Source organism: Dermacentor albipictus, chromosome 5 (assembly GCF_038994185.2).
Source record: "Dermacentor albipictus isolate Rhodes 1998 colony chromosome 5, USDA_Dalb.pri_finalv2, whole genome shotgun sequence".
In the NCBI taxonomy this organism is placed as follows: Eukaryota; Metazoa; Arthropoda; class Arachnida; order Ixodida; family Ixodidae; genus Dermacentor; species Dermacentor albipictus.
The window spans coordinates 5,835,228-5,860,239 of record NC_091825.1 but is presented as its reverse complement, the minus strand read 5'-3'; the positions used below and the strand labels follow the sequence as shown (position 1 = coordinate 5,860,239).

Sequence of the window (25,012 nt, the reverse complement as noted above, 5' to 3'; positions counted from 1 at the left end):
CTCAAGCTTCTTTGTCAGTTTCCAAGTCTCTGCCTCATATGTCAGCACCGGTAAAATGCACTGATTGTATACTTTCCTTTTCAATGATAACGGTAGGCTCCCAGTCAGGAGCTCACAATGTCTGCCATATGCGATCCAACCCATTTTTATTCTTCTGTTACTTTCCTTCTCATGGTCAGGGTTCCCTGTGATTAGTTGACCTAGGTAAACGTACTCCTTCACAGACTCTACAGGCTGACTTTCGATCTTTATTTTTGCGATTAGTTTTGCTAAGCTGCATTAGGCATTTGTTGCGCCATTTGGATTCACAATCCAGGTCGGCCTGTAGCATACGGGAATCACTAAGGTTAGTTATTTTGCAATAGATGACACAATCGTCCGCGAACAACCTAAAGGCTGAATTAGAGATACAGTCGGGAAGGTCATTAATATAGATGAGAAAAACCAAGCAACCGAGCACCGATCCTTGCGGTACACCGGATGTTACGGAACGAGGTATGGACGTAAGTTCGTTAGCGGTTACATACTGGCTCCTGTCAAAGAGGAAATCCTTTAGCCATACAAATACATTGGGGTTAATATTACAGACACATAATTGTTTAATGTGCCTTTAGCAGTTCCTTTGCCTGGTTATTTATCATTTCTTTGTCTTCTGGTTTTAATCCTCAGCCCCACCCTCACACTTTCCCTGTTAAGGTCCTCAATCATTTGTTGTAACTGGTCTGCAGTGTTGCTGAATCGAACAATGTCATCAAAAAACTGAAGGTTCCTGACGTATCCGCCTGTCATGTAACACGCATGTGGCGATAAAGAAAGGAAGAGGACGATGTGCGCGGATCTGTTCGAACAGCACAAGCCCTCAAGGTGTGTGACCTGAGCTGTGATCGGGAGAGATGCGGCGCTGAGCCGGCATTATCGATGTGGCTCTGGGCCAAGAAGGTTGGAGCGTCAGCATCGTACTGGCGACGGGAGCCACGGAGGTTCAGCCAAGCCTGTGACGCTGGTGATCTAGGGTGCGGCCATCGACCTCGGCGACGTTGGAGCGAGGCTCCTTGGATCTGCTGCAGCCTCTCACAGCGGTGTCGGACACTCCAGGAAGGATCCCCCTTCAGAGGCAAACCTGTATGATAGTCCCCAGGGCGTCTCGTCGGCACTCTGAGAAGTAGCGGCGGAACCTGACGTTAGGCCTAGCCAGTGAGGCCGGAGTGCAGCGTCACTAACAGAGTTCGAGACACCGACATCCAAGACGGACGAGCTGGCCGGCCGATGCCAAGGCAGCAAAGCTTGCGAAGTCGGCAGGAGCACCGACTGTGACCAAGAGCTGACACGCATCGGACTTGCAGATACTTGCAACAACAGAAATTTGTAAGAGCGTTCCTATTTGTTAGCGTGCAGCCATAGGCCAGGGTTGCCGGACTTTCGCGCGGAACGCGCTAAGGACTGACGTGGCCGGATTAGGACATAGTCACCATTAAGTGGGCAACAAAGGTGCAGATGGCTTTTTCTGGAGTTGCATTTTTTAGGAGTGTTGTGTGGAGTTAAACGAGTTTTCAGTGTGTTTTATTTTGGGTTTGTCCCGAGTAAAATCTGTTTGCTGTGCTCACATGCGTCTCTAGACTCCATCTCTTCCATCATCCGCACGGCCCCAACATCTGCGACAAAAATTGGCAAGCCAGCCAGGATAGCATCCGTACCAGGATACATCTCAGGATAGAATCCGTCCCAGAATATTTCCAGGATTCTATTTTGGCCCCGTCATTGATCCTGCTGGTTTAGAGATGGAGTGGGAACGTTTGGCGGCAATAGGTAAAGATTTAAACCTGTTGAAGGAGGCGACGACGAAGTTCTCCGAGTGTGCTCAACATGAAAAAGAAAAGCAGCACGAACGAACATGCGAAGAGCACAAAAGAGAAAAACATATTGCTACGGCACAGCCGCCACAGTGTGGCTGCACTGAGGAGGACGAAGACGACGTGTGTGCTGGCTTGATATAGCTTCGCCATTTTGGCCTCCGTGAGCTTTCCTGTAAATAACTGTAAATAGTATTTGGCTTCAGCTTCACGTAACATTAATTTGGTGGATGTGGACGTTCCCCGTACCTGTCATGGAGCTTCGCAGCAGTCGCAACAGCGACAATGCAACTTCAGCTCCTGCTGGCGGCACTTCATCTACGCAAGCGTCTCCGCTTGCAGCCCCAACCTACGTCGCCGTTTCCCCACCTCGGGATCCTGGTGTTTTCAATGGAGACGGCAGTCCTGATGTTGACGACTGGCTCCGCTTATACGAACGTGTCAGCACCAGTCACAGGTGGGATCCGACTATTATGCTTGCCAACGTACTTTTCTACCTCGACGGAGCTCCACTGGCGTGGTTCCAGACTCACGAAGAGGAAATCTCGAGCTGGGATCTCTTCAAAGACAAGCTACATGACCTTTTTGGCAATGCGTTTGGTCGACAACTCAATGCCAAGAAAGCCTTTGCCCCACGTGTACAGACATCGCCCGAGTCCTACGTGTCGTACATTCTCGATGTCTTGGCCCTTTGTGCCAAGGCTGACCCGAACATGACTGAGGACGATAAGGTTAATCCCGTCCTCAAAGGCATTGCCGACGACGCCTTCAATTTACTGGTGTTTACGAACGTCACCAGCATCAATACCATCCTCAAGGAGTGCCGCCGTCTCGAGCATGCTAAAAGCCGCCGGGTATCCCAGCACATCACGCGACTTCCCAACACAGCTGCTACGTCATCCTGAGACGACCTCTTCCACCAGCTGTCGCAATGTGACAACTTGACCCGCATCATTCGTCATGAGGTCGAAGTGGAACAACCGGCGGCCCCTTCATTCCCGTTACCAGATCATTCTCCGGTGACAATCTCCTTGATCCAGGCCGTCGTCCGTCAAGAGTTGTCCAACGTCAGCCTGCAATCCATTCGTTCCGTACGCTCGGAACCTTCGTCTCCATGCACGTCCCCACCGCGCTCTTCTTACTCCTCTTATGGACAGCGCAACACCTCCGAATGGCGAACCGTGGACAACAAGCCGATCTGTCTTAACTGCTGACACATTGGACATGTCGCTCGCCACTGCCGCAGCCGCTGGACTTCTCCGATGTGCTATTATCCTGATTACCTCTATCGCCCCTCTAGCGCATCCTTTTCCTTCGCCCCTTCTAAGCCCGCTCCATCACCTGACCCTGCGACACCTTTTACACGAACCCGCTACTCCCGGTCGCCTTCTCCCTCCCGCCGCCAATCTCGCTCGCCCCCGTCACGCCGTGCTCCTTGTCCGACCTACTTGCCGCACCCCCGGCCGGAAAAGTAGACAGTGCAGCTTCTGGAGGTGAAGCTGCATTGAAGACATGGGAACGAAATCCTCGCATCACCTTACCCACGAACAAGAATCTTTTGGACGTTTTTGTCGACAATGTTCCTGTATGCGCATTAATTGACACCGGGGCACATGTGTCCATTATGAGTGCTGCTCTTTGCTGTCAGCTCAAGAAAGTTCTGACGCCTGCCCCGAACCGAATTGTACAAGTCGCCGACGGAGGAACTGTCATTATTGTTGGCATGTGTTCTGCCCGACTCACCATTGCTGAGAGACACACCGTCGTTCTCTTCACCGTCATCGAGCATTGCCCTCACAAGCTCATTCTCGGTCTGGATTTTCTTGCCAATCATTCTGCCCTCATGGACTGTTTGGCCGGCTCACGTCGCCTTGACTTGCCTCTTCTTGCTCACCCTGTGGACCTGCCTCCAAGCCATCTGAGCTGCATGGATTTTATTCGCCTATCGCCTCACTCTGTGACACACACCGACTTGTTGTCCTCACCAGCTGTACCTGACGGCAATTACGTGGCCGCACAAATTCCGGCCGTTATGCTTACACATAGTGTTACTGTGCCGCACACTGTGCTGAAAATTACTGGTAATCGCACCTGCCTTCCACTTGTGAATTTCGCACTAACCACATAAGTTCTGCCTCAGGGGATCTCCTTGGCTATAATTAGCGCTTTGCAGGATGATAAGGTTGAGCCATTCACAGTGGAAGATCGTTATAGCTCAGCCCATACCGTGACGTCATCGCATGGTACTGATGTCGACATTAAGAAGATGGTTTCCTCTGACCTTACACCTGCTCAAGCTGAAGCTCTTTGCTGGGTTCTTGAAGGCTATCGTGACATTTTTGACTTTGACAATAGACCCTTAGGTCAAACCTCCGTCGTGACCCATCGCATAAATACTGGTGATTCGAACCCTATTCACCAACGTTTATATCGTGTTTCTGCGTCGGAACAAGCTGTTATCCAACAGGAAGTCAAAAAGATGCTTGCAAAGGACATTATCGAGCCTTCCTGTAGTCCCTGGGCATCTCCCGTCGTACTTGTCAAAAAGAAGGATGGAACGTGGCACTTTTGTGTAGATTATCGCCACCTGAACAAAATCACAAAAAAGGACGTGTACCCTTTGCCACGTATTGATGACGCTCTAGACTGCCTGTACAGTGCCACCTATTTTTCTTCTATCGACTTACGCTCCGGCTACTGGCAGATATCTGTCGATGACATGAACCGAGAGAAGACTGCATTTGTTACCCGTGACGGCCTTTATCAGTTAAAGGTGATGCCTTTCGGTCTCTGTAACGCGCCCGCCAGCTTCGAACGAATGATGGACTCTTTGCTTCAGGGGTTCAAGTGGTCCACCTGTTTGTGCTATCTGGACGACGTCATCGTTTATTCGCCCAAGTTCGACACGCATCTAGACCATCTTTCAGCGATTCTTGATGTGTTCCACCATGCCGGTCTCCAGTTGAACTCGTCAAAATGCCATTTCGCTCACCGCCAAATCGCCGTCCTTGGACACCTCGTAGACGCCAGAGGCGTGCGACCCGATCCGGACAAAATTTGCACCGTTAAGAATTTTCGTGTTCTGAAGTCTACCAAGGATGTTCACAGTTTCGTAGGGCTGTGCTCTTATTTCCAACGCTTTGTGAAGGATTTTGCGACCATCGCACATCCCCTTACCTACCTCCTGAAAAAAGACGCCCCTTTTTCTTGGGGTCCTGACCATGCCGCATCTTTTTCGCGGCTCACTACTCTCCTTACCACGCCTCCAATTTCGGCCCACTTTGACCCGTCTGCCTCAACGGAAGTTCGAACTGATGACAGTGGTCACGGCATAGGAGCAGTGTTAGCACAGCGCCAGCGTGGACATGATCACGTTGTAGCCTATGCCAGCCGACTTCTATCACCCGCCGAGCGCAATTATTCAATCACAGAGCGCGAGTGCCTCGCTCTTGTGTGGGCTGTTGCGAAATTTCGTCCATACTTGTACAGACGCCCCTCCTGTGTCATCCCTGATCACCAAGCTCTCTGCTGGCTATCCTCGCTCAAGGACCCCACGGGACGACTCGCTCGCTGGGCGTTACGCCTGCAAGAATATACCTTCTCCGTGGTATATAAGATGGGACGCTTGCACCAGTATGCCGATTGTTTGTCTCGCTACCCCGTCGACGAACCGGCTGATGCGCACACCATCGCTTGCGTTTTCTCTGTGTCCCAGTTGCTTCAAATCGGCTACGAGCAACGGCGCGATCCTTCATTACGGGCCCTCATCGACCGTCTGGAGTCGACTCCTGGCGACACCTCTCTCCGGATGTTTCTCCTTAAGGAAGGGGCATTATACCACCGCAACTTTGATCCACACGGCCTTGACCTTCTGCTCGTCATTTTATCGCACCTGCGTTAGACTGTCCTCCAGCAGCTTCACGAAGCTCCCTTGGCTGGACACTTGAGCGCACATACGACCGTGTACGCCGTCGATTCTTTTGGCCGGGTCTCGCCCGCTCCGTGCGGCGCTACGTTGCCGCTTGCGAGCCCTGTCAGCGCCGAAAGAAGCCCTCCTCACCTCCAGCTGGATGTCTCCAGCCGATCGACATCCCACCCGAACACTTTTTCCGTGTTGGTCTAGACCTTCTTGGACCATTTCCTTTCTCAGGCTCCGGAAATAAATGGGTCGCCGTCACTACCGATTATGCTACGCGGTACGCAATCACCAGAGCCCTCCCGACAAGTTGCGCTACTGCCGTTGCTGACTTTCTGCTCTATGACATCATTTTAGTGCACGGTGCTACGCGCCAATTACTCACTGACCATGGCCGCAGCTTTTTGTTGGCAGTCATCGAGGACATCCTCCGCTCCTGCTTGACAAAGCACAAGTTCAGCACGTCCTACCACCCACAGACCAACGGCCTCACGGAGCGCCTCAACCGGACCATCACCGACATGCTTTCGAATTATGTTGCGACCGACCACCACGACTGGAATCTTCACTTACCATATGTGACGTTCGCGTATAATTCATCGCGTCATGACACCGCCGGCTATTCACCATTCTATCTCCTATATGGCCGAGAACCCGTGTTGCCCTTCGACACTTTGCTGCCCTCGGCCACACGTTCCGCCATTGAATACGCCCGTGTGCGATCGCACATGCGGACCACAAGCGCCAGCTTGCCTGCACCCATCTCGAGGCCTCACAGGAGCATCAGAGATACGTCTATGATTGCCACCATCGTGACCTGCACTTGTCTCCGGGTTCTCTGGTGCTTCTCTGGTCACCCGTTCGACGGGTGGACCTTTCCAAAAAGCTGCTGTCGCACTACACTGGCCCTTACCGTGTGGTACGACAAGTGACCGATGTCACGTATGAAATCATCCCTAACGATCTCTCCGCGTCATCATCAGCTGCAACTGACATCGTTCATGTGGCAAGAATAAAACCATAGCACACACCTTTCACCGCGGATGTGTAGATTAAGCACCGGGATGGTGCTTCTACAGCCAGGGGTGATGCTACGGAACAGCCGCCACAGTGTGGCGACGACGTGTGTGCCGGCTTGATATAGCGTCGCCATTTTGGCCTCCGTGAGCTTCACTGTAAATAACTTGTAAATAGTATTCGGCTTCAGCTTCACGTAACAATATATTGGAGCTAAAGATAAAGCTAGCAGAGATGGGCGCAGGCTCTCATGATGGCACTAGTACTCCTGGATCGGCGTCATCCGACTCGCCTTCTTCCAGGCAAAAACAGATTTGCCCTAGGAAATTGATGGCACCTTTCGAAGAGCGCAGGGATGACCTGGATGCGTATTTGCATCGGTTTGAAAGAATAGCATTCGGGCAAGGCTGGGAGAAGAGTGAGTGGGCTAATGCTTTGAGTCTGTGTTTAGTGGGCAAGGCTCTGAGTGTCTTTGGGCATATGCCAGCAGAGGAGTCATTAGACTATGACAAGGTGAAGAAAACTTTATTGCAAAGATTCAGGCTTACCGCAAAAGGGTTCCGAGAGAAGTTTAGGTCATGTAACCCTGAAGATTCAGAAACAGGCAAGCAGTTTGCGTGTCGTCTAACAAATGATTTTGAGAAATGGATACAGCTGTCCAAGACGAACAAAACATATGAAGGGGTTTGTGACAAAGTCGTGGGTGAGCAGTTTCTTGCCAGGTGTAGCAGGAGTTTGCCGATATACCTTAAACAAAGAAAACTACAAACGGTGGAGTAGATAGCTGAACAAAAAGACCAGTTCGTAGACACACAAGGACTGAAAAATTTGGGAAAGTGCGACAAGGATGCGCAGACAACAGCAGTAGGAGAGATGAAAAACCAGAGGCAATGTAGTAAACCAAGGGAACTCCAGAGATGTTTTCTGTGTAACCGGTTAGGTCATGTAGCAGTGAACTGCTGAGTGAGAGATAATCATCACAAAACACCGGTGGTTTGCCAGTTGTGCCAAAAGAAAGGTCACAAGGAAGACGAATGCGGGACTCGAGCCGTGGATAAGACGGCATGTATCATGATCTTAAGTGAGGACAGAGAGAGAGAGCAGGACATGCCTGTAGTGGAAGGCGAGGTACAGGGACGCAAGGCTACGTCTTGAGAGACACGGGAGCGAACACCATTTTAGTAAGGAGGAGTCTAGTGCCACCAGAAAGCATGACCGGGTACTTTAAACCAGTAATCTTGGTAGATAAGTCCGTTAAATATCTGCCAGAGGCACGGATTCAAATACGTATCGACACCCTTTTTTACAGGACTAGTCACAGCTATACATGTGGACGACCCCCTTTATGATTTGATTGTGAGAAAAGTACTTGGGGTGAGGAAGGCAGCCGACCCAGACCCAAGTTGGAAGAGGAAAGGGAAGGACGTGGAAGAGAAAGAATGCTTGGAAGCGTAAAAAAAGGAGATGCAAAAGACAGACTTAGCGGCGTTACAGACAGTAGTGGAGTTCGCTAGTTCTTTGCTGCACGCGATGCCGGCAAAGCCCAAGACAGTGCAGATGTTCGGTGCGCGGGAGCACGATATGCGTCTTGTACGAGCATCAAACTTCCGATCTTCCGCAGCGAGTGCCGACTGAGCAGACGCTTTTCAGCGGCGGAACTGTGCTGTCAGCTGTCGCCAGCCGAGAATCCAACACATTGAGTGTGCCTGGAACCGCAAGAATTAATCAAAAGCTCCATAGGAGCTTTCTAATAAAAAAACATGTTTTCAACTTTAAGGCTTGTTTTCTTGGAATAGATTTTTTCGCTAGTAGTGGTGCTGGGGAAGGTAGTATCGCAAGAACCGCTCTTCAGATTTGTATGCAGTTCTCTTTATTCTGTTCCTGAATGACTTTGCCAGGGGGTAACAGGCGTCATTTTTTGAAAGCTGGTGCAGGCAATTTATAATAAGCAATTAATTTTTGATGAATGTGGTCATTACTGGCTACATCAAATTCAATGTTGTCTTAAAATTATTTGGAGGATAAATTAAAGAAAAGGGCTCCTTAGCCCCCTGGGATATTTATGGAGGGATCATCACAGTGAATTTCAGCTTCCTACGATGTCCTGGCATTTCTCCAGGCTCTTCCTCAGGCATATACAAGAAGCACCTAGTTAGACCTCAATAACTCTGTAACTAATAAATACATCTTCATGAATCTTTCCAGTTCCTCATATTCGGTGGTATGAACGTACCCTGAAAGTTTCATCTGGATATCCTAAAAAATAAAAAAGTTCGGTCTCCAGGGTAGCCTCCCCTCTTAATCTCTTTATGTTGGGCGAACTTGTGCCCGACAAACAGCTAAACGAGAGCCTCACTAAAATGTCCAGTCTTTTCGAAAGAGTCCCGTGCCTCTTCTTCCCTCATGTCCCGCACTGATGGTACGTTGCTCCGATTGCGGGTGCCTTGTGAGCCCGTGTTGCCCGCTTCACTGCCGCTATCTTTCGCAGGTAGCAGCAAACAAGTGGACGGACACAGCAGGCGGCTGGTGCGTGTAATTTGAAATCATCTTGTGTCAATACCGAGTTTGTACTTTTTTCATCGCTAATTCAACAACTTCATAAAACTGATTTACTTCCCCATTGTCGTGACTGGATGTTGGAGGCTTGTACTACCTTTAATGCATACCTCTTAGTAAGTTTGGTTACGACTACCGCTACCCTCTTGTTAATGCTGTAGAATTCGTCAATGTTGCCTGCTATGTCCTTGTGGACTAGGAATCCTACCCCGTATTGCTTCTTATCAAGGAAACCTCTATAGCAGAGGACATGGCCGTTATTTAGCAATGTGTAAGCCTTACCAGTTCTTCTAATCCCATTAGGCCCGATAACATCCGGAACAATGTCTGATAGTTTCTTGAAGAGTTCTGCTAAGCAAGCCTCACTTGAGAAGGTTTGGGTGTCAAACGCTGCAAGGGTCAGTTTCCATTGGTGGCCTGGCCGGACCCAGAGATTCTTAACACCCTCTGCTGCGTTCCAGGTCTGACCACTGCCTTGGTCGGGTGCTCCGCCGCCGCTGGGGACCGAGGGCCATTGGTTAATTGTAGGTATTATCATCAGGGAGGCTGTGGCCGAATACTGCACCAGGGAGGCCAATTCCCGCTCTGGCGAAGGAATGTCTTTGTTCAAGCATAGTCCGCCTTCCTAAGTTGGTTGTACCTGGATCAGTATAGCCCCACTAGCTCTCGGCATCTTTCGCCAGTATCAGGCGTCAGCCTGCAGATGTAGTGCACTCATCATCATCATCAGCAGCAGCAGCAGCAGCCTGGTTACGCCCACTGCAGGGCAAAGGCCCCTCCCATACTTCTCCAACAACCCCTGTCATGTACTAATTGTGGCCATGCGGTCCCTGCAAACTTCTTTATCTCATCCGCCCACCTAACTTTCTGCCGCCCCCCGCTACGCTTCCCTTCCCTTGGGATCCAGTCCATAACCCTTAATGACCATCGGTTATCTTCCCTCCTCATTACATGTCCTGCGCATGCCCATTTCTTTTTCTTGATTTCAACTAAGATGTCATTAACTCGCGTTTGTTCCCTCACCCAATCTGCTCTTTTCTTATCCCTTAACGTTACACCTATCATTCTTCTTTCCATAGCTCGTTGCATCATCCTCAATTTGAGTAGAACCCTTTTCGTAAGCCTCCAGGTTTCTGCCCCGCAGGTGAGTACTGGTGAGACACAGCTATTATATACTTTTCTCTTGAGGGATAATGGCAACCTGCAGTTCATGAACTGAGAATGCCTGCCAAACGCACCCCAGCCCATTCTTATTCTTCTGATTATTTCCGTTTCATGATCCGGATCCGCCGTCACTACCTGCTCTAAGTAGATGTATTCCCTTACGACTTGCAGTGCCTCACTGCCTATTGTAAATTACTGTTCTCTTCCGAGACTGTTAAACATCACTTTAGTTTTCTGCAGATTAATTTTTAGACCCACTCTTCTGCTTTGCCTCTCCAGGTCAGTGAGCATGCATTGCAATTGGTCCCCCGAGTTACTAAGCAAGGCAATATCATCAGCGAATCGCAAGTTACTAAGGTATTCTCCATTAACTTTTATCCCCAATTCTTCCCAATCCAGGTCTCTGAATACCCCCTGTAAACACGCTGTGAATAGCATTGGAGAAATCGTATCTCCCTGCCTGACGACTCTCTTTATTGGGATTTTGTTGCTTGCTTTATGGAGGACTACGGTGGCTGTGGAGCCGCTATAGATATCTTTCAGTATTTTTACATACGGCTCGTCTACACCCCGATTCCGTAATGCCTCCATGACTGCTGAGGTCATGGAGGCATCATACCCTGGCATCATACAAGATGTGGACGTGCTCGGCAAGGTGCGCTGCAGTGACCACAGGATGGTAAGAACTCAAATTAGCCTAGACCTGAGGAGGGAACAGAAGAAACGGAAGAAATTAATGAGTTAGCAGTAAGAGGGAAAATAGAGGAATTCCAGATCAAGCTACAGAACAGGTATTCGGCTTTAACTCAGGAAGAGGACCTTAGTGTTGAAGCAATGAACGACAATCTTGTGGGCGTCCTTAAGGAGTGTGCAATGGAAGTCGATGGTAACTCCGTAAGGCAGGATACCAGCAAACTATCGCAGGAGACGAAAGATCTGATCAAGAAACGCCAATGTATGAAAGCCTCTAACCCTACAGCTAGAATAGAACTACAGTCGCCGACCGTTTATTCGGACCTCACGGGGACTGCGAAGATGTCCGAATAAACAGGTGCCCGAAAAAGCAGATTAAGAAAAAAAAATGAAATCCTTTATTTCCACGCATTTATTTGGGCTCGGCAGTAGGCTTGGAAGAAATCGTGAATGCGCCGTTGCACGCTTTTCCGTTTACGCGCAATCAGATAAGCCTGAATCTCGGAGAGGGTCGTACGGTCACTATTGGCGGCTGAAAGCACAGTCACTGCTTGTACACGCTCCGCATGCGACGGCAGCGTAGCACATGGTGCGTCATCTTCCGACTCAGAGTCATCGTCCGGCGGTGCAGCAGAAACCTGACGAATGATCTTGCCGTCGTCGAGTTCTGCACATGTCAATACAGCAGTGTCAGCACCTATGAAACTGTCAAATGAGACGGTGTCTGGAATCGCAATGCAACCACTGCACAGGTCTCGGCAGAACATTTTCCGCGTCAGTAGGGAGCACATCGGAAGGCGACAAATCTTAGGTCCCCCGGCACCCGCTTGCCGGCATTCCTCAGCGCAGTCTGCGCGGGCACTGTCGGCGCCATTAGACCCTTGACGCGAAGTTTCCGTATGCCGCGTTGGATCACCGAAACCTCGACACAGCACACAAAGCAAACACCACCGTGCCGACACCAGTCGCACAAACGAAAAACGCGGCCAGCTCGCAGCGTCTTGCGCGAAGAAAAAAACCGGCTGCTGGATTGTCTTGACGTGGCTTACTAAGCTGAAACCGGAACTGCTGCAGAGCCGCTCTATCTAACCAGAGAGAAACGATGATGATGAGCGGGGATTTCCAGTAGCGCCACTTCGTGGGGCAGCAAGGAAGCTCCGTTCAAAACAAAATGGCGTTCAGCAAGTCGAACCATGCACCGGTCAGAGTCGGTGCATGGTGCCCTCGACCGAGCTGGCTAAAGGAGTGTCCGAAAAATCAGACGAGAGATTGCAAGGTGTCCGAACTTTCGGCAGTTGTTATACATTATGGTCTAAAGGGAGAACGGCGGTGCCGCGAAGCTGACCGAATAATCGGGCATGTCCGAATTTTTGGAGTCCGGAAAATCGGTCGGCGACTGTAGTAGAACTTTCGAAGTTAATCAACAAGCGTAAGACAGCTGACATAAGGAAGTGTAATATGGATAGAATTGAACATGCTCTCAAGAATGGAGGAAGCCTAAGAACAGTGAAGAAGAAACTCGGAATTGGCAAGAATCAGATGTATGCGTTAAGAGACAAAGCCGGCAATATCATTACTAATATGGATGAGATAGTTCAAGTGGCTGAGGAGTTCTATAGAGATTTATACAGTACCAGTGGCACCCACGACAATAATGGAAGAGAAAATTGTCTAGAGGAATTCGAAATCCCAAAGGTAACGCCGGAAGAAGTAAAGAAAACCTTGGGAGATATGCAAAGGGGGAAGGCAGCCGGGGAGGATCAGGTAACAGCAGATTTGTTGAAGGATGGTGGACAGAATGTTCTAGATAAACTGGCCACCCTGTATACGCAATGCCTCATGACATCGAGCGTACCGGAATCTTGGTAGTGCACTGGAGAATTTCAAATAAAAAAAAAAACAGGGGGTGGGGATTTGGACTTCCGACTACTGCAACCGAGCATTTGACATAGCTCAGTAAAATAATCCCGCAGGCAGCAAGGCTACCTTGTCGCCGATAAGTACGGCCCAGAGGGCCCCTACATGCCTAAAAGACCCGATGATTTGATTGCCCTAAAGAGGGCATCGTTAAAGTTGAAGAGGGCATCACGGCAGGTGCAGATGTTGAGAATTTGTGTGCATTATATTTTCTAGTGTTGTCACGAGAAAGCATGTGCAAGGTATTTCGGTAGTGTTTTTGCGAAGCCTTTTTCGTAAAGATTTCGTGTTGCACGATATACCACATTTACACGATTGTAAGTCGACTCGAATGTAAGTCGACCCCCCCATATCGCTTGACCGGAAAAAAAAATTAATAAGAGAGCATACCCGAGGGCGCATTCGATAACGAAAATTTATTAGTAGGTGACATGGTCACTGGACTATTCGTCTTCACTAGTGCTGTCATCGTCATCGTTGCTGCGGTCCCACAGCGCGTCGTGGTCCAGGGAAATTTCAAATTTGGAACGACCGCACCAGGACATCTTGCAGAACAGCAGCCCACGCCAAATGCACCCAACCACACACAGCCGTCAGGGAGGCTCTTTTCAAAGGTCCGGTTGGCGTAATTTCTCAGTCTTCTGCCGCCAGCTACTCGTACTCACGGCAGAGCAGAACCTTAAAATTAAGGCGAAGGTCCGGGCTTGTTTCATGACCACGTCGCACTTCACTGGTAGGGACCGATCAGGCATTTCAGCGACGTACGCCGCAAGCATAGCCTACAGCTCCGGAAAGCGTCCAGACTTCGGCAAGTGGGAAATTTCTCACTTGCCGTTACAGGTGAAAATTTCGCTTCGCTGCAGTCGCCACTCTCCCACCACCCGTTTAGAAACATCAAAATTGCGGCCCGCTGCGCAGTGATTTTTTTCTTCGGCGTAAAGGATGGCAGCCCTCTTGAACGCTGCTGTGAACGAGCGCCGAACGATTAGTGGGCCTGGAGCACTCATGACGACAGGGGAAGCACAGAAGTAGCACGTAGCTGGCAGTCAAGTGGAACCTGTCAAACCAATACCAATGCCTTTAAACAGAGAAAGAAAAACCCGCAAGCGGTGTCTGCTCCTCCATGAACTACCGATACTCCCCGCAAACGCCGCCGTTCTGAGGGTACCGCCGCAAATGGGAACAGCGGCACTTCCATCAGCTATCGACACTCCCCCGTGAGTGTTGCATGCACTGTGAGACTCAAAAATGTTGAAAAACCCTTCCGAAAAGCGAACAAACGCGCAGGATAGCGAAAAGATACGGGTAGGGCCATAGAGCAAACATAAAATTGCAACTACGTTGTAGCTCCCGTTGGTATCGGTTTTTTTTTTTTTTGGCGGGGCCATGTTTTGGTTTCGATTGTAAGTCGACCCCCCAACTTCAGATTTTCAAATTTTAAAAACGGGGTCGACTTACAATCGTGTAAATATGGTAGTTTCAATTCTCCGTGGTCCTAACGTCTTGTTTCCCGAATCTCGCATGCACACTTAAACGCGCCTAGGTACACAATATATTTCAGCTGAATTTAAACACACTTAACACTTGTGTGTAAAAATAAGAAAAGGAAAAGTTTTCAGCGCTTAACGAGAGGTCCCGAGTCGCATATCATCCGCTCGTCGCATCTGCTTGTCCATTGGAGTCTGAAAACTAGCGCTCCCGGGTAGCCATTCAGAATAGTCAGTCACGCCGCCATATCAATACCGCTCTGAGCCTCGTACAAAGCAGGTGACCTTGACGGCGGTTATACTAGAGCTAATGAGAAGGAGGAAATGGAAGTGGAGGGTAATGACCCCGTAGTTTTTCTGGGAACACTGTGGGCCTAAATGCTAGAGAGTTGGGAATTTTATGTCTCATTTAATCTACAGTGGTGCCTTTTTTGATCAGTCAGACATGGTTTGAGCATTTCGCGCTTGTAAGAAATTGATGGCTCTGCTACCACCGCGGTCGCAATACAATTCTCAGGAATGCAAACGAAAATAAACAAGAAAGAATAACTGCTGATGTAGACAAAAGAAATGGACGCATATACAATCATTCTGACATGCTGAAAATCAGTATGTTAACTTTACAGCTAGGTGCTGTAGCTACTTGCTTTCAAATATGCAACAAGTTTATGCAACAAACATGCAAAAAATGTGCAATTAGGTTTTTTTCTACAGTCAATATAAACAAGTAGTTACAATTTGGCACATGATTTGCAAAAAAAGTACTGCAACAGGAAAGCTAAAAGTAAGCAAGTATGTTCCTGGATGTTCAAATACTGCAAGTTAGCACTTCGATGTTTATATCTGTACTTTAGCCGAAGTTACGAAATTATAAGGTTGCATTCAGCTTTACAAATGTGAATTCTTGCTGGCGATTTCTAGAGAACTTCAAAATATTGCTACGGAATAGTATTTCTAATGACGAAGAGGCGAGCAGTGAGAAGAAGACGACAACGATTGGAAGCTAGCACGGGCTGTTGCCTCTAGGCCAAGTGCGGCGCATTACGTTGTAAATATACTTGTATATAGTTTTTCATCTGTGTCTTCTTACGTAACATATCTGGTGGAGGTGGACGTTCCCTGTACCTCGTGACGGAGCTTCGCAGAGGAGGGTATGTTGAGCCTTCCTTCATGGCTCCCAGCAATGACAACTCGACTCAGCCGCCTCCAACACCTGCCGCCACTCCGACGACCTACATCACTCTCCCTGCTCCTCGTGATCCTAATGTATTCTCGGGCAAAGATGGGGAAGACGTCTAGGACTGGAACAGCCTGTACGAACATGTCAGCCGCAACAACCGGTGGGACCCTACTATCATGCTCGCCAACGTACTCTTTAACCTCGGTGGCACACCTCGAGTTTGGTTTCGGACACACGAATATGAGCTCACCAGTTGGGATTCGCTCAAGCAAAAGCTCCGAGACTTGTTCGGCAACCCCTAAGATCACCAACTTGCCGCGCAGAAGTCATTTTCCGGCCGTGTGCAGAGGTTAACAAAGCCCTATGTCGCATACATTCAGGACGTCTTGCTTCTGTGCCACAAAGTTGATGGACACATGACTGAGTCCGACAAGGTATCCCACATCCTTACAGGCATTGCCGATGACGCCTTCAACACGCTTGTATTCAACAACGTCGCAATGGTGTATGCAGTTACAAAAGAGTGCCACCGCCTGGAACTCGCTAGAAGCCGAGGTATCGACCAGCAGTTTGCTCGTTTGCCCAACACCCCAGCGACATCTTCATGTGCCGACGCTCCTCATCCCAGCAACGCTGGTGATGTTACAAGGATCGTCCGGCATGAGATCGAGGCCGCCTATCCGGCTGCCTTCGACTCCAGCCCCTCCAACGCACCTGCATTCACGGTTTCCCTGATCCAGGCAGTTGTCCGCGAGAGGTTCTCAAACATGGGTCTTCACACCATCTGCTCGACCCATCACCCTGACACCCGCTCGGCTTCTTCGATTCCGCCCCGTCCCGCGATTCTTGTAAACCACCACGTTTCTGCAACCCATCTGAATGGCGCACTGTTGACGACAAGCCCATTTGTTTTCACTGCCGTCGAATCGGGCACATTTCTCGGCACTGTCGCAGTCGCTGGACTTCCCTGACCCGGTTTGCTTATACTGCCTACTCTTGCCCCTCAGGTGGCCCTTTTTGTCCCTGTGCCGCACACTCCAATAACGCCGCCGCTGATTTCCCTGCGCCTAACAGCCCCTATTCTCGTTCACCTTCGCCCACACGACGACAACCTCGCTCTCCCCAGCCCCATCGCTCCTTCTCGCCGACTCCCTTTGGGCGCCGCTCCCAGCCAGAAAACTAGACGATGCAGCGCTTTGAGATGACGCTGCATTGCTCCCTACTGACGTTGCCCACTCATCTGAACCTTCTTGACGTGCAAGTCGACAGTGTTTCTGTATCTGCTCTTATAGACACTGGGTCGCATTTGTCAGTAATGAGCGCTGACCTTCGTGACCTCCTGAAGAAAATAATCACGACCACAACGATGCCTGTTCTCCGTGTCGCCGATGGCGGAACAGCCCCCTTAATTGGTATGTATGCCGCACGCGTCTCCTTCACCGATCGCTCTACTATCGTGCTATTCACAGTCATCGCCCAATCACCTCCATCATCCATCATTATCCAGACATCAGACATCATCCTCGGCTTAGACTTCCTCTCTGCACATTCTGCTCTCATCGATTGTTCCGCCAGTACTCTCCGCCTTGACCTGCCTGTTCTGGATCCCGCTGAACCACACCCCAGTCGCCTCAGTTCCGTCAACTTTGTTCGCTTGCCACCTTCGGCACTTACTTATGTTGACTTAGTGTCATCCCCACCAGTGCCCAACGGTCACTACATCGTGGCCCCTATGCAAGACGTCCTACACACACACGGGATCACAGTACTTCATAACGTTTTATCTATTATGGCGAATCGCATCTGCCTGCCAGTGGTCAATTTTGGCTTGACGACACAAGTGCTGCCCCGCGGAATGTCTCTGGCCCAGCTATGCTCATTCAAGGATCACTCAATAGCATCTATTGCAGTAGACGACAATTCAGCCGATCCTACTCTACCATCGCAGTCGGCAACTTGTACCATCGCCGACTTAAGGGGGGACATGGCTCTTTGCGGCAAAAAAATTGCGAAATAATCGACTTTTTGAAAACGAAATTTTCTATATCTACAGCTAACATTCCTTTAATTCACCAAGTTTCGAATCTCAGGGAAGAGTATTTCGTCCGCAATATCAATTTATAACTTAACTGTGAGCTGAATTCCGCACAAAAACAGCCCTTTTTATCGAGGCGCGTAGCTCTTTTTCTACGCGCGCGATCGCAGCCATCTTGGTCTCGTTGGAAAGAGGAGCCTTCCTTCTTCAATTTCCCGCCAAAAGTGACTCCGTCGGTAGGCCAGTGACGTTGAAATCCGGGGAGAAAAAAAGCCCGAACGCGCAATCCGATTCGTTGACTAGTGCACGTGAGCAAAAACGCGTGCTGTGGTTGGCTGCGCGAGGTTCCCATCGTCTGCTCCACTCCGGAGGCGACCCGACTGCGCGTCTCGTAGGTTGGTTGGCACCATGCCCAACGATGTCCGATCCACCGGGAAAGTTCGCCACGAGGCACAAGTTCGGCAAAAAGAAGAAGCGATCAGCTTATAACTTTAAAAAGCGCTCCATTCCTTCTGAAAGCATCGAGAGTACCTAGCGTCCAACCGCAAATGATGCCGAAACCACAGACGATGCCGAAGTAGGCCTAGCCAGCTCACAAATGGGTGAAATCGTTACGGACAGCGGCCGCGTTCGGCGTGACACTGCAACGTTGCAGCGTGCGGATTTGTTGCAGAGGGAGATGAATGCTCAAAAAAACTTCGAGTTCTTGCGTCAACACCAGCAACAAAGCGGGTGTTGGATTTGCTCACTCGCACCGACGGCGTTGCAGCCGCGCCAGTCGACGCCGAGGCAGGCTTCGCTTTCCTCAGTAGGACTCCGTGAGCGGACTGATGTCAAGTGCAAGGTGTGCAGCGGCAGCGTCGCAGTAGGCAAAAGCGAACGGTAATGTGGCCTCGCCATAAAGATCGTTATCACGTGCGCGTGTTGCGGCGATATTGCGTCGGCATGGAGCTCGACCCTCGTGAACAACCTTGCCGCGTGCGCGATGCAAGCCACCGGGAATCGGCGAACGGCGCTAAACGATGTTTTTGCCGCATTTGGGTGGCTGTGATCAGAGCGACTACATTCCTGGTGGCTTTTAGCCTCTTTCACTGCAAAATAATGCAAAATTATTTCTGTACTTTTGATTAAAAGTGAATGTATTCCTTTTTTCTCGTTTTCTCAAAACACCGACTTTTCACTTGTACACAATGGTACAAGTGAAAGGTCAGATTTCGGAATTTATGCTTTAAAAATTTTCAATTCTGTTTAGATCAGACAGTAGGGTAGCCACAATTCGAACAGTAAAGATTGAATTGCTATAAAATTACTAATATTTGATATATCAAAAAAGTATTCCTACCCATATGTTCCTTATGTTTTCTAGTACCCAGGCATGTGCCAATACAAATTTCGTAGCACATTTTTTCCCCTATTGTTTCTGCAAATTATGAACAATGAATTTCATTTATCTTCAGAACTAAATGGCCTATTGGAAAAATAATTACATATTTGAAATCAGCACAAAAGTCTTAACAAGAATGGAAAGTTTCATGAATATTGATGGAAAACATCATGAACATTATTTGAATTAGTGTCCCCCCTTAAAGAAGCGAAAGTTTCATTCTTGCCTGGTTGGACCCCTGTATCATCCTTGATCAATTTAGTATTCAAGCATTTGCCATAATCACCATGAACATGTCCTGAAATGTTTTTTCTCGTTTTCTCAAAATGACATTTTTGATTGTAGTGTAGTTTTGGAGTGACGATATCTCTGGTTCTACTCATCTTATTGCAATAATTCTTTTTTCGTCAGAAAGGTAGACAAATTGGGAGTGCAGTAGGCCTAAAATGTGAACAAATAGCATTACAGAAATTTTGAAAAAAGTAATAATTTCTCCAAAGTTTCACTAATGCCTTCTGCTTACAAAAGTTTGACATGCTGTAACTTCGGCATAAATCAGTTTAGAACATTCATTCTTGTAGCACTGCAACCTCTGATCATTCAACATCATTTTGATGTGCCAGTCTCCTTCATTAACAGCCAGCATTGTAGAGAGAACTTGCCTCCGAATTAGTCCATACAAAAAAACATGAATTGCTTATATTTTGTAAAGTACTTGTTACATGGGAAAACCAACTGAATATTTGAAATCAGCATGTCAAAATACATAAGTGGTGGAAATTTTATCAAATTGTGACCCCAAATAAAAAATGAAAATTTAAGTGGGGTGTCCCCCCTTAAAGAAAATTATTGCGCCCGACATGCCGTTAGAGCACACTCGTGAGCTCTACCGCATTCTGTTTTTCTACCACGATATTTTTTACTTTAACGATCGTCCTTTGGCCCAAACTACAGCTGTTAAACATTGCATTAATACTGGCAATACCCCTCCTATTCATTGCCGCCCGCATCGAGTATCACCGGCTTAGTGTCAAGTTATTCACGCAGAAGTTCGCACAATGCTTGCCAAGAAGATCATAGAACCGTCATGTAGTCCATGGACATCACCTGTTGTACTGGTAAAGAAGGATAGCTCAGGGCGCGTTTGCGTGGATTATTGGCACCTTAACAGGGTTACCAAAAAGGATGTGTATCCCCTACCTCGGATTGATGACGCCCTTGACTGCCTCCACGGTGCTCGCTACTTCTCCTCTATTGACCTTCGCTCCGGCTCCCGGCAGATTGCCGTGGACGATCTCGACAGCGAGAAGACTGCTTTTATAACACCCGACGGTCTTTATCAATTCAAAGTGATGCCGTTCGGTCTATGTAACGCCCCTGCCACTTTCGAACACATGATGGACTCCCTTTTTCACGCTTTCAAATGGTCCATGTGCCTGTGCTACTTGGACGACGTTACAGTATTCTCCCCAACGCTTGCTACTCACCTCGAGCGCCTCTCGGCAGCCCTGGACGTTTTTCGTCGAGCCAGTCTGCAACCGAACGCATCGAAGTGCCAATTCGGCGGTCGCCAGATTACCGTGCTTGGGCATCTCGTTTATGCGAACGGAGTGCAACCGCACCCAGGCAAGATCCATGCTGTTACGCACTTCGCCATTCCGAAGTGTGTCAAGGATGTGTGCAGCTTCATCGGCCTTTGTTCCTACATTCGCCGTTTCGTGAAAAATTTCGCAGCCATAGCACGACCCCTAACCGAGCTTTTGAAAAAAAGACGCCACTTTCCAGTGGGGCGATAACGAGGCCTCTGCATTCTTGCATCTAATTGACCTTCTCACAACGCCTCCCATTCTGGCCCATTTCTATCCTTCTGCCCCTACCGAAGCCTGTACTGATGCCAGCGGTCACGGAATTGGCGCAGTACTAGCACAACGCCAGCGCGGCAATGACCGTGTTATTGCTTACGCCAGGAGGCTCCTCTCACCCTCCGAGCGCAACTATTCTATTACTGAGTTTGAGTGTCTGGCTCTAGTTTGGGCAGTTGCGAAGTTCCGCCCATACTTATATGGCCGACCCCTTTCCATTGTCACAGACCATCACGCGCTTTGGTAGTTATGCTTACTGAAAGATGCTACAGGAAGACTTGGTCGCTGGGCCTTATGCCTCCAAAAATATTCGTGTACTGTTACCTACAAATCTGCCCAACTACACAAGGACACTGACTGCCTGTCTCGCTACCCGGTACCGCCAACGGCATTTTCTCTGTGTCTGCCTTCGCTAACATTGCCGTTGAGCAGTACCGAGACCTATCACTGCGAGCACTCGTCGAGCATCTGCGCTCTACACCTTCCGACGCATCCGTTCGCCTGTATCTCCTCCAGGGTGGCATTCTGTACCAAAGGAACTTCCTCCCTGACGGATCTGATCTTCTTGTCGTGCCAAAACATCTACGACAGACTGTGCTCTTTGAGATGCATGACGCACCCAGTGCAGGACATCTTGGGGTAACCCGCACGTATGACCGCATCCGCTGCCGCTTCTATTGGCCTGGTCTCGCTCGCTCCGTCCGATGTTATGTTGCTGCCTGTGATACTTGCCAGCGTTGGAAAACACCTCAGGTACTACCTGCCGGTCATCTCCAGCCGATCACCGTCCCTGTGGAACCGTTCTTTCATGTTGGATTAGACCTCCTCGGTCCCTTTCCCACGTCATCCTCTGGGAACAAATGGGTAGCCGTCGCAACTGATTACGCCAACCGATACGCTATCACGCGGGCTCTCCCTACCAGTTGCGCCACTGACGTCGCGGACTTTCTCTTGCGTTACATTATCTTACTTCATGGCGCCCCGCGACAGCTGCTTACTGAGCATGGTCGTAACTTCCTCTCAAAAGTTACCACCGACATTGTGCGTTCCTGCTCCACTCAACCCAAGCTGACTACCTCACACCATCCTCAAACCAATGGCTTGACAGATCGGTTAAACCGTACTCTTACTGATATGCTGTCCAAGTACGTTTCCCAGGACCACCACGACTGGGACATTGCCCTTCCTTACGTCACACTTGCTTATAATTCTTCCCGGCACGACACCACCGGATTTTCTCCATTTTATCTACTCTACGGTCACGAACCGACCTTGCCCCATGACACGGCACTTCCGCCTAGTGCGATCTTAACAAGCGAGTATGCGCGCGACGCCATCAGCCTCGCCGACCATGCACGCCAGCTTGCCCGTGCTCGACTGACAGACTCGCAAACCACTCAGCAGTGTCAGTACAACGCCCGCCACCGTGACGTACAGTTTTCGCCTGGTGCGCTCGTGCTCCTGTGGTCGCCCTCTCCTCACGTCGGACTTTCAGAAAAGCTCCTTTCACGATACACAGGGCGTGCTGCGCCAGGTGAGGCCTGTGACATACGAAGTTGCTCCTGTGAGCTCAACCTCATCATCTACTCTGGCATTTAGTGATGTCGTGCACGTCAGTAGGCTCAAGGCCTACTACACTGCTTCAGACTCCGGCCTTTAGCCGCTCCGGGACGGCGCTTTTGCCGCCGGGGGTAGTGCTACGGAATAGTATTTCTAATGACAAAGAGGCAAGCATTAAGAAGAAGGCGACGACGATTCGAGGCTAGCGCGGGCTGTTGCCTCTTGGCCAAGTGCGGCGTATTACGTTGTAAATATACTTGTATATAGCTTTTCATCTGCGTCTTCTTACATAACAATATTTCAGTGTCCTAAGATACTATATCAGTTTTTGTGCACTCTCTGACTTTCCTGCATTCAGAGAAAATAAGAATGACGATAATTGAATGAGTAGAAGGGACACGGTTCTGATCCCAAATTTGACTTTAAAAATGCTATACTTGACAAAAAGATTTAGAAAAAAACTAGGAAAATATAAATTTCGAGCTTGAAAACCGGGATACAGTAATTACAACATAATTATTAACGCAGAATTCTTCGGCTCATAACAGAATCTGGAATGCACCAACACGAACATGTGTACGCACGAGAGGCACGGGCATCGGCGCATCCTCTGTGGTCTCCAAAGTAAACCTACATGCGGGGATAAAGTGCAACGGATAGCTTCGCCGGCTGCGTTATTGCCGATGCGGTACTAGATTGCGCGACGCAATTACTTATCCCCGGCGCGATCTTGTTGGCTCGTCTGAACCTTGGGATAACCGCTTCCTCTTTCTTGCCGTAGGAAGCAGAGAAGGCTTGCGCACCGCTTTTTGTGGACGCGTGTTCGGTTTCAAACTTTTTTTTTTTTTAGAGAGGGTCCATTTGCTGCTAACATTTGTAATATGATGAAGAAAGAAAAGGTGTATAAGCGGTTTTCGAAGCGACCCAGTGCCAGGCCTAGCAGACAAGCTCGTCTGCTAGGCCTAGTTGCCATAGCAACAGCCAATCAGAAGGCGCCTCTAGCACGTTGGCGCACTGAGCCAATAAGAGGGCCACATGCATCGCAAGCTTTGTCAGACTGGTCCCTGATTGTTTTATGTTTTCACTTTTTCTATGCAGCCACTGTCGGCGAGGATGTGAGGAACTGAAAGACAGAACTTTGAGCTTTCGAACGATACCAAGATGGCGGCGCTCAGAGGCAGGAAAGATGAGAAATAGCTCCATGAACTCCGATGTTTCGGCATGATTTTCGGGCTGTGTCTTGCCGTCCGCGCTGCCAAAATAATTGTTTTCCGACACTTAGGATGCGTTTCGAGGCAAATCATTTTGATACGGTGTACATTAGGCATTACAGATGCCGAAACAAGTAGTTCTGAAAAATCAATTTTTTCTCGATTTTCGCTTTTTAAGACCCACATCCCCCCTTAACTAATGCGATTAGCCTCCTTAGCATGTGCAGCATTGTGTTAAAAAAAAAAAAATATGGGGTTTTACGTGCCAAAACCACTTTCTGATTATGAGGCACGCCATAGTGGAGGGCTCCGGAAATTTCGACCACCTGGGGTTCTTTAACGTGCACCTAAATCTAAGTACACGGGTGTTTTCGCATTTCGCCCCCATCGAAATGCGGCCGCCGTGGCCGGGATTCGATCCCGCGACCTCGTGCTCAGCAGCCCAACACCATAGCCGCTGAGCAACCACGGCGGGTTGCAGCATTGTGTTGTTTCGCACATTAATTGGAGGCATAAATGTCTGCAATAAATTTCCTTATATTCAATTAGATATTTGTTTTTGTTTTTTCTTAATTTGATTCGAAATTCGCACAGCTAAACAAACAAACATTGTCTTCCACAGGTTTTCTTGAACCCCAAGTGCACTGGGAAAATGCCGAGAAAGGTCAGTAGAAAGGGACCTGTCTCAACATCCCCTTCAAGTGCGGAAGCGGCAACAGAGGCAGCGTTGCAAGAACAACAGCAACGAGTAACTTGCACTGCCCTGAGGAGGATGACTGGGCCAGAGAAGGCTGAGCATGTCTCACCTTGCGGATGGCCCGTGTCCGGTTCCAGATGAAGTCGTACCACTCTCCCATGGCTGGCGCTGTGCCGGAGGCAGAGTCCATCAGGTGAACCAGCAGGTAGTCCATGGTGTGTCGTAGCACGTGGGGTGGCCGCAGTTCGTGAGCTAGGGGCTCTTCCTGGTCAGCAGAGGAGCGGCTGTACTCCTTGACCATACGCGTGTGGTCCATCACCCCATCACTGCCGGGCTGCATAAGCCAAGCGTCGAATTTACATGGTGACTATAAATGTCCTTAGAGGCCACTGTGCACAAATGCTGGCTAGACATACAACCTAATCTTTCGTCCCCATTTTGTTGTATTAAGGGGTACTTACCGAAGGCATCAGCTGGTGTTCC

At 49.2% G+C, this 25,012-nt stretch overlaps 1 protein-coding gene across 2 annotated transcripts in view; it reads right to left on the bottom strand.

The window, feature by feature from the left end:
* Positions 1–25,012, bottom strand: part of xmas (RRM_XMAS2 and SAC3_GANP domain-containing protein xmas) — a 580,140-nt gene that overhangs the window by 477,450 nt on the left and 77,678 nt on the right. For both annotated transcript variants that reach the window (XM_065450653.1, XM_065450654.1), the window contains one exon: positions 24,639–24,863. In XM_065450653.1, coding sequence (XP_065306725.1) covers positions 24,639–24,863 — 225 coding nt within the window. The remainder of the gene's footprint in view (positions 1–24,638; positions 24,864–25,012) is intronic.